The 12,485-nt window shown below is 45.4% G+C and overlaps 1 protein-coding gene across 1 annotated transcript in view; it reads left to right on the top strand.

Moving 5' to 3' along the window:
* LRP1 (LDL receptor related protein 1) overlaps positions 1–12,485 on the top strand; it is a 612,781-nt gene that overhangs the window by 314,343 nt on the left and 285,953 nt on the right. The window contains exons 20-24 of the mRNA XM_030196646.1: positions 2,878–3,045; positions 5,543–5,725; positions 6,822–7,022; positions 7,528–7,773; positions 9,543–9,740. Coding sequence (XP_030052506.1) covers positions 2,878–3,045; positions 5,543–5,725; positions 6,822–7,022; positions 7,528–7,773; positions 9,543–9,740 — 996 coding nt within the window. The remainder of the gene's footprint in view (positions 1–2,877; positions 3,046–5,542; positions 5,726–6,821; positions 7,023–7,527; positions 7,774–9,542; positions 9,741–12,485) is intronic.

Raw genomic sequence — 12,485 nt, 5'->3', positions numbered from 1 at the left:
CCATCCAGTCTGCCCATCCTCTGTAAGCCCTAATTCTTCCTGTTCCTAAGCGATCTCACATGCTTATCCCATGCCTTTTTAAATTCTGGAACAGTCCTCAACTCTACAACCGCCACCGGGAGGCCATTCTACGCCTCCACTACCCTTTCTGTGAAATAGTACTTCCTTAGATTACTCCTAAGCCTATTCCTGCTTAACTTTGTCATTCCAGAGCTCTCCTTCATTTGAAAAAGGCTCTCTTTCTGTACATAAATGCCTTTGAGATATTTAAACGTCTCTATCATGTCTCCTCCCTCCCTCCTCTCTTCCAGCGTATACATGTTGAGGTTCACAAGTCTGTCCCTATAATTTTTGCATTCAAGACCTCTTACTAATTTTGTAGCCGCCCTCTGGACCGACTCCATCCTGTTTATATCTTTCCGTAGGTGCGGTCTCCAGAACTGCTCGCAGTACTCTAAATGGGGCCTCACTAGAGACTTATACAACGGCACTATTTTGATTGACAATGTAGGGTATAAGCAAAGATGGAACATAAATTATAGATAGGTAAGAGAGTAAGAGAAAATAACATGTAGATATGTAAAAGAATAAGAGGAGTTAGAAAATAAGGAACATATATATTTGCAAGAGAGTAAGAAGAATTAGAGAATAGGGTGACTAATTTAAAGAAAGGTGCACACGAGGTCAGAGAGATGGTTAAATATTATCTCATCTAGGGTAGGAGTGGATAAACATGTCCTGCTGCAGTCTATGCAGCCCGAGTCACTCTTTGTGTGTGTGAGTGAGACTAACAAGTTAGTTACTTCTTCCATTAAAGGCCTGGTTGAAGAGCCAAGCTTTCACCTGCTTCCTGAAGTAGAGATAGTCTTGTGTAGAGCGGAGTGCAAAGAATAAAATAGAGTAGTATAGAACATAAAATACCTTGTGAAACATAACAGAAAACACATCTTCCCTGTAGGTGTGTGACTTCCTGTCAGTACACGTACTTATAAGCATGTATTTGTTTTGAAAGAACCATTTCCATGGGTAAAATCTGCTTTATATAAGGAAAATGCTTTATAAAATTTACCCCTTCGAAGGCAGTTTTCAAAGTCATTTTCCCTGGGTAAATTATCTTTCTAGGGTTAAAAGTGCGCATGGTGTTCCACGCCACATGTGCTTCTATCCAGATTATGAGGAGGTAGGATATAATGCACAGAGATCAGATTTTCAGATCTCTGTGTGGTTTTCATTGAAATGTCACCTGCCCAAAATGCAGGCGCACTGTTTACTGGTGCTTTGTACTTGTGGACAGTTCTCAAAGGGAAGGCATATATTTTTTTTTTTGGGGGGGGGGAGGGGGGGGAGTCTATAACTGGGTGCCTCAGTTTGGGTGTCCAGATGCAGCACAGGGAGCTCATATTCTATTACAGTATATGTGAATCCAAATTCTGTTCTAGAATACTAGTGTAAGTCGCAGAAATGTGCACATGTTTAAGCACGCCCATTTACACCAGGTCCGTGGCAGGCATAAATGGGCACTTAAGTGTGACACATGGGTAACTTACATTATTCTGTAAGTTGTGCATGTAAGTGGGAGATATGCCTTTGTCCTACCCAAGCTCCGCCCATGTTCACGCCCCCTTGCATTTATCCACATGCACAGCTCGCACTTCCACATGGTTGTGTACAGCAAATGTGCTATCATACATGCACTTAGGTGCCCTGTTATAGAATGAGGGGGATGGTGTGTTCCTCTTGAATAATTAGGTACACATATTGCCCCCCTTAAAGTAACCATTACACATTTGGGCTTCATTGGCCCAGAACTGGAATATCCAGGAATGCCACTGGGTGGGGGGTACGTCTCAATGCTGGAATAGCAGGGCTGTGAAGAAACCAGATAGTGCAATTGTCCTTTCAAGAGCAGAAGATGTTTTCTAATATGGGAGGATTGGAAGAAAGCAACGAGAAAAGTGCTTTTCTTCAAGAAACCATAGTTGCAAGGTAACAGATAGGGCAATTTTCATACAGCCTGCAGGATTTCTCGTTGAAACTTGGGCTGGTTGCAGTAATGAGGATGCTTCTCATACCCATTTACATCTGTTTTGAAGCAGCTGTGAATGCAGCCATGGTAAGAATGCGCAGGCTTCAAAAATGCAAGCCCTGTGCGTCTCCCCCTCCCTGTCCTGGGCAACGTGACCATGCAGGTTCTTTTATCCATGTTATTGCGGGTGGGGGGGGGGGGGGGCAGTTTTCACCTAATCTTTTCCCGTAGGTGAACAGCTGTTTTTATGCCAACAATCCTGTGAAAATTGCCTTGAATTACACCCTTTCTTTAGCAGAAACATGAGTTTCTTGTACCCTTAATGCGCTTGGGTATGTTCTGTAGATGCAGTATTTTCCCCCTGATGTTCACCCTGTGATGGTCGGTGTTTTTTTTAGATGCCGGCAGCTGCGGGTTTGTTATCCGGATACTGGCACTGAATCTCTGGGTAGTTAAGCAGGTATTGGCGATATTTAGACTGGTACCTGGACAAAATTAGAACAGCCTTTCTGCTGTCCTGACTTCATCTGGATAGTAACCCAGTTAGCAGACTGAATATTACCACTAACAGTCTAACTCCTGGCTCCACCCCTCGACCATCCTGGCAGTATTTGGATATTGCCGGGGTGTCGGATAATTTTTCAGTGCCATTATCCAGATAAAGCCACTGAAAGCCATGGCTGGCCCCAATAGCCTCAACTTACCCAAATAGGAGCCATTCCTAACTGGATAAGTGCCACTGAATATTGATCCCTATCGGATTTGCCTCTGAAAGGTTTTAGGAGACACAGCTCCATGCAGTAGCAGGCTTTGCTCCCTAGTTTGGGTGACATGAAATCCTTGTTTCTCAGACAACGACTGTGGTGATAACAGCGATGAGGCGGGCTGCAGCCACTCCTGCTCCAGCACACAGTTCAAGTGCAACAGTGGCCGTTGCATTCCCGAACACTGGACCTGTGACGGGGACAATGACTGTGGAGACTACAGCGATGAGACGCATGCAAACTGCACCAACCATGGTAAGTGCGGCACCTGTGCAACCTGTACAGTGAGCGCTCTTATTTATTTGATTTGTTTAAAACATTGCTAAACTGTGCTGTCCCTTTGTCCTAGACGGTGTACAGCTTAAAACAAACATAATCAAAACCATAAAAAAAACCAAACACATCAAAAACAAATGCAGATCATAATACAAAAACAAACTCATCTACACATTGACTGTTCTTTTTTTTTTTTCACTGAAAATAACCGTTTAACTAATCTGAAAAAGTTTTTAACTGTTTTATTCTTTTCTATTCCATTGATTCTGCATATCTCTAGGTCAGTGCTTCTCAACCCAGTCTTTGAGGCACACCTAGTCCCATCAGGTTTTCAAGATATCCACAATGAATATGCATGAGATAGATTTGCATACACTGCCTCGCATGAGTTTTCATTGTGGATATTCTAAAAACCTGATGGGACTAGGTGTGCCCCAAGGACTGGGTTGAGAAGCACTGCTCTACTCATTGGTACCTGGGACCCAGTGGGAAATGAAGCAACTTGTCCAAACATTGTCAGCAAAGTCACCAAAAAAGCACAAGGAGCCTTCAAGAAGGGGGTGGGGGTAGGAGGGTCAGATAGGTACTTTATTAAACAGACTCGACACGGTCCATATTTCGGCAAAACCGCCTCCGTCCGGGGTTTTGTGCTGAAACAAATGTATCAATCATTCAGTAGAAAGATACAGTCTGATTTTGTAGAGAAAAACAATCTTGAATGGAGAAGCTGCCTCTAACCAGTGCGGAACAAAAAGTTGCATCAAAAGCTCTCCCGCGTAATGTGAAATTGCTTCTCTCAGCAAAACCGCTGCTATGGCAAACGCCAAACACTGTCAGCGGCAGAAGCAGATTTGAATCCAGGTCTCCTGAATCCCTGTCATTTGTCTCAGCTACTAGGTGCTCCCTGCCATGTAGCTTCCCAATTCCTCTGATGTCACAGTGCCGCTTCTGTGACATCACAGCCGTTCGGGTTCTGTTTTTGTACATACTGGATTTGTGACATCAGTAAAGGATGGACTTCTATGCTGCAGATGTGATCACTTAGTTCTACTGATTCATCCTTTCCATAGTTTCTCTAAACAGTGATTATTTTCATTCATGCCAGCTCCCTTTCAGATGTCCATGCTTAATCACGGGAAAGGCGGCTTTTAAAGCTGAAAATTGCTCCTCTCAATGCAAGAAAAAAAAAAAGCAGATGCAAATTTGAACCTGTCTTCTCCTGCCAGCCCTGAATTTTCAACTCTGGAGTAATTTGCCTTTGAAGACTTCCTTGCAGGCCTGTGGATACACAGAAAGGGTCCCCTGCCCCAACAGTGTTCTCAGTCCCCTTTGGACTTGCAAGCCACACTCTTGAAATGTGCAATAAGAAAGGGAAACCGTCAAGAAGTTAGGGTGGTCACTGGGGGTGAAGGGGGAAAGAGGGATGGAAAATCATTTGCTAGGTAGTGCTGGTGGGCTGCACAGTGAAAATGATGACACTATGCTTGGAGGTACCCCTCCGGGCCCTGTAACGTACCTCTGCATCCCCTTTATGATCAGCCTTGTCTGAGATTATAGACGGGAAGCTGTGTTACATTCAGGACCAGTGACCATGAGAGGGACGGTTGATCATGGTGCAGAGTTCCTTGGGTTCGGAAAAATGAATGAAATGTAGATATGGCCTGGCAGAAGATGAAAAGCCAAAGAGAATCCTGCTCTTCTTCTACCATCCAAGTGGTAAAAGGAAAAGGAGAGAATGCCTAGTTTTGGCTATGATTAAAAGCGTCTTCTGTGTGTGGTGATGCCAGTGTGCCTGGACTTGGAATATTTGGGGCAATTTTTAAATTGAGGTGCTCGCAAGTATAGGGTTCCGTTTTTGAAAATGCAGACCTGCACTCAGAGCATGCATGTTTATAGGTTTTTTTTAAAAGCACATGCAAATATATCCACACGTTCCCTTTCCCAGCCTAACCCTTCCCTGTTTCCATTTCTGACATTGGTACTTTTAGCTGCAGTGGAAAGGAAGGGAGGATGGAAATTTTTAACAAGGCTATGGGGCTCATTTTCAAAGCTCTTAGATTTACAAAGTTCCATAGGTTACTAGTCAACTTTGTAAGTCTAAGTGCTTTGAAAATATGCCTCTGTGTAACTTAGTAAGTCTGCTTTGAAAAATACGCCTCTTTGAAATTTACCCTTGTATCTTAAGTATGGTTATAGGACTCATCCAAGCATTTGCTGAAGCAAAATGACCTACTTTTAAGGTGGTGGTTGTTTTTTTTTTTTTTTTAATTTTAATATTTGCAGTCTTACTGTGTGGTTTTGATTTTTTTGATTTTGAAAACCCCTTTGAATGGTTATTTCAGGAAAGCGGTATATCAGTTTTTAAAAATGAATAAAAAGAAATAGCAGTTTCTGTCTCTCTCCCCACTCCCTCATATGTTTATTTGTAAAATATGTGCCCCATTTACCCACTAAATCTCCTCTTGGCTTGTTCTAGCGACCCGCCCACCAGGTGGCTGTCACATGGATGAGTTCCAGTGCCGGCTGGATGGACTATGCATCCCCCTGCGCTGGCGGTGCGATGCTGACACAGACTGCATGGACTCCAGTGATGAGAAAAACTGTGAAGGGGTGACCCACGTCTGCGACCCTAATGTCAAGTTCGGCTGCAAGGACTCTGGTAACAGCCGCTTTCTGGATGTTTTAGAACAAGCATTTACTTTGCAGCAGGAAAGGGCTGTGTGGAAGTTTTGGGGGAATTGCTTGAAGCTGGCAGTTTTCGCATGTTAGTGTTCAGGATGAGAAAAATAAATCACATCAATCAGTGATGTGGTTCACAAATTTATTTGTTATTTTTAGAGCCCCTGATGCAGCCCTTGCTGACGAAACACAGTCTGTGTCGGGCGACTGTCTTATAATAAAGTTGTGAACCACACCACTGATTGATCTGCTGTTTGTATCCACGTTGGATTTTGCAGATTGTCTGCCGCCTTGTTTTCTGAGAAAAATAAATGCCAACATTTCAGTTTTTTGTAGATCTTACTGAATAACGTAACTTGGAGGGTTTGAAATAGTGGAAATACATTTGCTGCTTCTGAATACGTCATGTGCTACTCTGTTTTATTGTAGGACCTGGTACTTTTCATTTGGGAATTTGAGGCGTCTACCCCAAGAATGTTTTTGTGCTTAACTGGTTGAATCTAACTTCCAGTAGCTTGTGCTTTGATGTCAAAGCTAGTTTTGCCTCACCTGAGCGTGATCCCTCCTCCCTTACCCTGGCCTTCACCACTCCCCCATCTCCCACATTGTCTATAATACTTGAAGTGTCAGCCATTTTTGGCCTCTTGATTTCAGTTAAATGTCTGAAGTCCTGTCCTCTGGCTGAGCGCCGTGATTTGTTTTAGCAGTGGCTGGAAGTGTTCCCATATTCTGGGTCTATAGTTTAGCCAGGATAAGGGACATTTAGCAAGTTTTGCCAAAGCACTAGAGTGGTAAGAATAAAACAAAGCAGAGATACTGTCTTTTTTGTTTGTTTTCTCCCCATTTAATGGATTGCGGAGGGCAGGATTTAGAAATAGTCTCATTTTAAGCTGTAAATCACAAAAACAAGTTCAATTTATTTTTGTAAAACCAACTTGTGTTGGTGGATCACAATGAAGAAGGGGATTAATGGTATTATATGGATTACTTACAATATTGGAATATTGTTATATAACTAACTGTTGTGTTTCCACTGGAAAAATTTACCAATAAAAGTTTTATCCCTTTCTTTGAAGCGAGGTGCATTAGCAAAGCCTGGGTGTGCGATGGAGACAGCGACTGCGAAGATAACTCCGATGAAGAGAACTGTGAATCCTTGATCTGCAAGCCCCCGTCCCACACATGTGCTAACAACACCTCTATCTGCTTACCCCCTGAGAAGCTGTGCGATGGGACCGATGACTGCGGAGATGGCTCTGATGAGGGGATGCTGTGTGGTATGTTGCATCCCAGTAATATCTCTTTTTTTCTTTCATTAATGGCAGTTGGATACCACCACACTTCCCCTCGGTGACCTTTGTCCTGGGGGAGCCACAGCCAGTCAGGTTTTTGGGATACCCATAATGAATATCCATGAGACAGATTTATATACCAAAGAGGCAGTGTATGCAAACCAAGCTCATGAATATTCATTGTGGATATCTTGAAAACCTGACTGTCTGGGATTCCCCCAGGATAGGTTTGGGAATCGCTGGCTTGTGACCTTGATGGCAGATCAAACATTTCAGAGCTGCCTACACAGATTTGTAGGGAGTGAGTGAGCATGACCAGGACTGAAACCAACAGTTATAAAGTTTAAATCCTGAGATCCCTAGTAGGGAAAATCGGTTGTGCATTGGTATTTGCTATGTAGACTCCATATGTTTATCATTAATGCTGGGGGATGCCATGATGGGTATGGTTTCTGAGGTTCTCTGTCTGTGTGCACTTAATTCTTTGCAGATCAGTGCTCCCTGAACAACGGTGGCTGCAGCCACAACTGCACGGTGACCCCTGGGGAGGGCATTGTATGTTCTTGTCCACTTGGGATGGAACTGAGTTCCGACAACAAGACCTGTCAGATCCAGAGCTACTGTGCGAAGCACCTCAAGTGTAGCCAGAAGTGTGAACAGGAGAAATTTCATGTGAAATGCTCCTGCTATGAGGGCTGGATGCTGGAACCCAATGGAGAAAGCTGTGTGAGTCTGGGTAGGTATAAAGTTTAGGAGACAGTACATAATTCAGAATGTTACTTACGGTTTGTGTACACTGAAGACGCTGGAAGGAGGTTGGTTTGCATACGTGATTGTGTTGGGCTTGTGACAGTAAAGCTGAGAGGCCATCCTTTTACCTTCCTAAAGCCACTGTTTTCAGCTGCTTCCTCCCCCAACCAGTCATGATTCTTCCTGTCTTTGTGTCTCTGACACAAGCGCACAGACTCTTGATGAAGGCCCTTTGGCCGAAACACAGCGTTGTGTTCACTTTGATTTTCAATAAATACTGTTTCACTCAAGATCTTTTGTGGTCCTGTTTCTGGAAACCCTGGTTTTTATTCCCACTTCCCTCCTTGACTTGAGTTTTTTTTGTGGGATCTTTTGAGTTCTCCACACAAGTGGATTCTCTTTGGATTACAGGAACCCTAAAATGCATCTGTTTTATAAAGGTGTAAAGTAGGTGCCTCTGGGGCTTTATAAAATAGGTTCCTAGAACCCTCTCTAATAGCACACACATGCCAACTCACAAATTTACATCAGCTGGTAAAAGGTGCAAGAATGTTTGTTTCCTGTAAGGGTTAACTTTGTAAGGAGCTGAGATGCAGGCAGCAAGTACATGTGTAAATGCCAGTATTCTCATTACAGTACATTCATATGTAAATGCCAGTAATCCGGCTATACGCTGTTCTGTAAGCAACCACCAATACTTGACAGCAAGCACTTTACAGGTGGGAAGAGCGGGGTGGGACACACACACTACACCTAAACTATAGAATACCATGCAAGACATGTATTTACCTGGTTACACTAGTGCTGTTTAAGGAAAAATAGGCGTCTACTTTGTTTAATAGAATACGCTCTACTTAGCACATTCATGCAGTGACGATCCTAGGTCGGCTGCCACCCGGGGCGGATCGCCGATGCGCACCCCCCCCCCCGGCACAATGATCCCCCCCCCCCCCAGGTGCATTTTTAGCTGCTGGGAGCAGTCACGCAGCTCTCGGCTCCGCTGGCTCCCTGCTCCCTCTGCCCCGGAACAGGAAGTAACCTGTTCCGGGGCAGAGGGAGCAGGGAACCAGCAGAGCCGACAGGTGCGTCGCTGCTCTCTGCACCCCCCAGCAGTGTGCACCTGGGGTGGGCCGCCCCCACCGCCCCACCTTTGGTACGCCGCTGCATTCATGGCACCTTAATATAAGCACTCTCTAAATATATACTTGCGTATTTATAAAAAAACAGTCGTGAGAGGGGGGTAGTGCGGGAGGGAGGGGTGTAATATTAAAGTTTTAGGTATGGTGAGTTGGGGGGGAGGGGGGATGGATCTATTAACAGTTTGATGACCGGTGGTATGGTTCCATCAGTATGGGGTGTGTTGAGATTTCGGAATCAGTGTTCATTTCTACCTACTTTTGTTATGTTGATTGGTCATCACTATTAATTGTTGCATAATAGGAAGGGAGGTGGGTGGGAGAAAAAAAATGAAAAATTTTGATGACACAGTTGAATGATTTGTATCTAAGCATATAATTATGGTAGAATGCTTAAATGGTTACAAAAAGAATGTTAAGGTCTTTTTAAACTGTTAATCATCAATAAAAATGATTGAAAATAAAAAAAACAGTCATGTGTTGTAACCCTGCCTTCCCTCCTCCCCAACGTCACCCCTGGGAGTGCCTACATAAAAGTTGAAAACAGGGTTTTGTTTTTTTGTGGGGAGATGGGACTTAAGTGGATTGGGATGAGTGACTTCTTTCTTCCTTTCTTTAGACCCCTTTAAGCCTTTTATCATCTTCTCAAACCGTCATGAGATCCGCCGGATCGACCTGCACAAGGGCGACTACAGTGTTTTGGTGCCAGGTCTGCGGAACACCATTGCACTGGACTTTCATCTCAACCAGAGCTCCTTGTACTGGACAGATGTGGTAGAAGACAAGATCTACAGGGGAAAGCTGTCGGAAAATGGAGGTAGGAGGGCTGGCTGAAGGAGTGTCCTGTTATGAGCCCTTGTGAGCAAGGTGGTGGGAGAGATTCCTACTACTACTAATAATCATTTCTATGGTGCTACTAGACATGCACAGTGCTGTACACATTATAGGTAGGTACTTTCTGTGTCCCTAGAGGGCTCAAATCTAAGTTTTTGTACCTGGTGCGATGGAAGCAGGGGCGTATCTGGACTTCGGCGGTAGGGGGGGCCAGAGCCAGAGGGAGGGGGCACATTTCCCCCCCCCTGCCATTGTCAGACCCCCCCCCCATCACCAACGACTCTCTCCACCCCCCCTCCCGCCGCCAACCCTCCCCCGCTGCCGTTGCTTACCTTTGCTGGCGGGGGGGGGGGGGGCCCAACCCCCGCCAGCCGAGGTCATCTTCCACCTGCCACTGCCTTAAAACTATTTCTTCAGCTGGCGGGGGACCCCAAACCCCCGCCAGCCGACCTGAGGTGTTTAAAGTTCATCTTCGGCCTCCATGGCCGTGCTGTTGTTGATAGGAGCTGTTGAATCCAGTTCGGAGTCTGACATTGCAGCACGCTGTACGTGCTGTGACGTCAGACTCCGAACTGGATTCAACAGCTCCTATCAACAACAGCACGGCCACGGAGGCAGAAGATGAACTTTAAACACCTCGGGTCGGCTGGCGGGGGTTTGGGGTCCCCCGCCAGCTGAAGAAATATTTTTTAAGGCAGCGGCAGTTGGAAGCGGACCTCGGTTGGCGGGGGTTGGGGTCCCCCGCCAGCAAAAGTAAGCAACGGCAGCGGGGGACGGTTGACGGCGGTAGGGGGGCCCAGGCCCCTGAGGCCCCACGCAGATACGCCCCTGGATGGAAGGTTAAGTGACTTGCCCAAGTTTACAAGGAGCTGCAGTAGGAATCAAACCCATGTCACCGGGATCAAAGCCCGCTGCACTAACCATTAGGTTACTCCAGTCCCATTGCAAAAATGATGATGAGCTTGTTTTCCATTTCTCTTTTATTCCATGTTTCCTCTTTTTATGTCCTTTTTGCCTTTATTCCCCTCTCCGTTGCTGGGCTACTGGGGTGGTCAGCAGTAAGGGAGATCTGAATGGGTTTGGTTGTATTGCCCTTCGCCAAAGATCTGAAGGTTTCAAAGATCACAGCCTGTCTAACCTTCCCATTTTCACTTCCTGTTGTATATTTATATTTTGCTTAGCATTACACTTCCTTTTATCTAAGGGTCCTCTGTGCCTAATGCAGGCATTTAAAGATTTTGTTAATGCCTTTGCCTCTGTCACTTTCTCTGTGGTGAAAGATTTCCTAATGTTACTTCTGAGTCAGCCCCTCTTGTTGTGACCTAAAGCTTTCCACTGAAAACGTCTTGCTGCGTGTGCATTTTTAGGCTTTTCTGTCTTATATTCTGCCTTTCCTCTCCTCTCCTCTCCTCTTCTCTAGGGAATGCATATTTAGGTCTTTAATTTTCATCTGATTGGGCTTCTGCTACAAACTGTGTGCTATTTTGATAGCCCTCCACTGAGCTTCATATCCTTCTGTAGTGTTGCTGTTTCGAGGCCTTGAGAGGCCTCGGAATGTCGCATCTTACTGCATCTTGTTCATCAGGAACTGGAAAACAGGGCAGAGGTCCTGTGAATGAAATGGCCTTGTGCATCTGGCAATGGTACTGACCCTTGAGCCCTAAGAATGCCATAGTTTGGGAGATATTACTACAGCAACATTTTTATCAATTATATGATTGTGTTACTGTATGACTGTGTTCACTGGTGGTACTGTAGAAATATGTTTCCATCGACAAGCAGGATGAATGAGCTAACACAAGCAAGTATTGTTATCCAAGCTACAAGGGCAGCTCTCTGAACTTAAGAGAAATCTAGTAGGCCAATATTAAAAGCCAGCAATAAGCACTTAACCACCCCCCCCCCCAAAAAAAAAAATAAAATAATGGCCACTGAATATACATGGAGGGTGCACACAAGACCACTGAGAGACAAAGCCAGGCTCGGGGCAAGCACCCCTCCAGGCCCATGTGCCACTGCCCCCTCCCCCCATACCTTGCTTGTCTTCTCTCCTGCTAAGCTCCGCTCTGCTGCATAGGTTCTTCTTCCTGCCTTGTCCAAACAGGAAGTACTTTGCACAGGAAGTGGGATGCAGCAGGAAGGAGGACCAGTGGCCGGCAGAGTGGAGTTAACATGATAAATCTGCTCTGCAGCACACAGGAGCAGGAGAGCCATGCTAGCGCTGGGTGGGCACCGGGCCCACCTTGAAGGCCAGGCCCTGTGGAATTTTGCCTCCCCTCTCAGCGGCCCTGGGTGCCCGCCACCAGCAGCTATATGTATATTGAAAATATTGAGCCACTGTACATATAGTTAGGGCTTCGAGTTGAGGTTTGTGAGCTGGGCTGGTGTCTGGTTTTTGGTCCCGGGAGTGAGCATGCCTGGATTAAGTGGTTCTGACCTTCACTCCTCCTTCCCCCAAATCCTTTCTTCTCTTCTTCCAGGGGCAGTTAGACTTGGGTGGGGTGAGGAAAGACAAAATAGAGTTTGAATAAAGTTGAGAAAAAATAAAATAAGAAAAAAACAAGTAAAAGAAAGGCAGCATTCAATGCCATAATTGGGTCTGGTCGAGGAGACTGCCAACATTTCTCCAGTGTCATGAGAGTGGTTGGCCGATGGGAAGTGGAAGCTGCAGAGCAGGGGGACACCCCACTGTGAAGAGGCTGAGCACAGCAGACACTGCTTGGTCAGG

The sequence above is a fragment of the Microcaecilia unicolor genome, chromosome 3 (genome assembly GCF_901765095.1).
Source record: "Microcaecilia unicolor chromosome 3, aMicUni1.1, whole genome shotgun sequence".
Classification (NCBI taxonomy): Eukaryota; Metazoa; Chordata; class Amphibia; order Gymnophiona; family Siphonopidae; genus Microcaecilia; species Microcaecilia unicolor.
The sequence above is the reverse complement of the archived record's forward strand: the minus strand, read 5'-3'. Positions and strand labels throughout refer to the sequence as shown.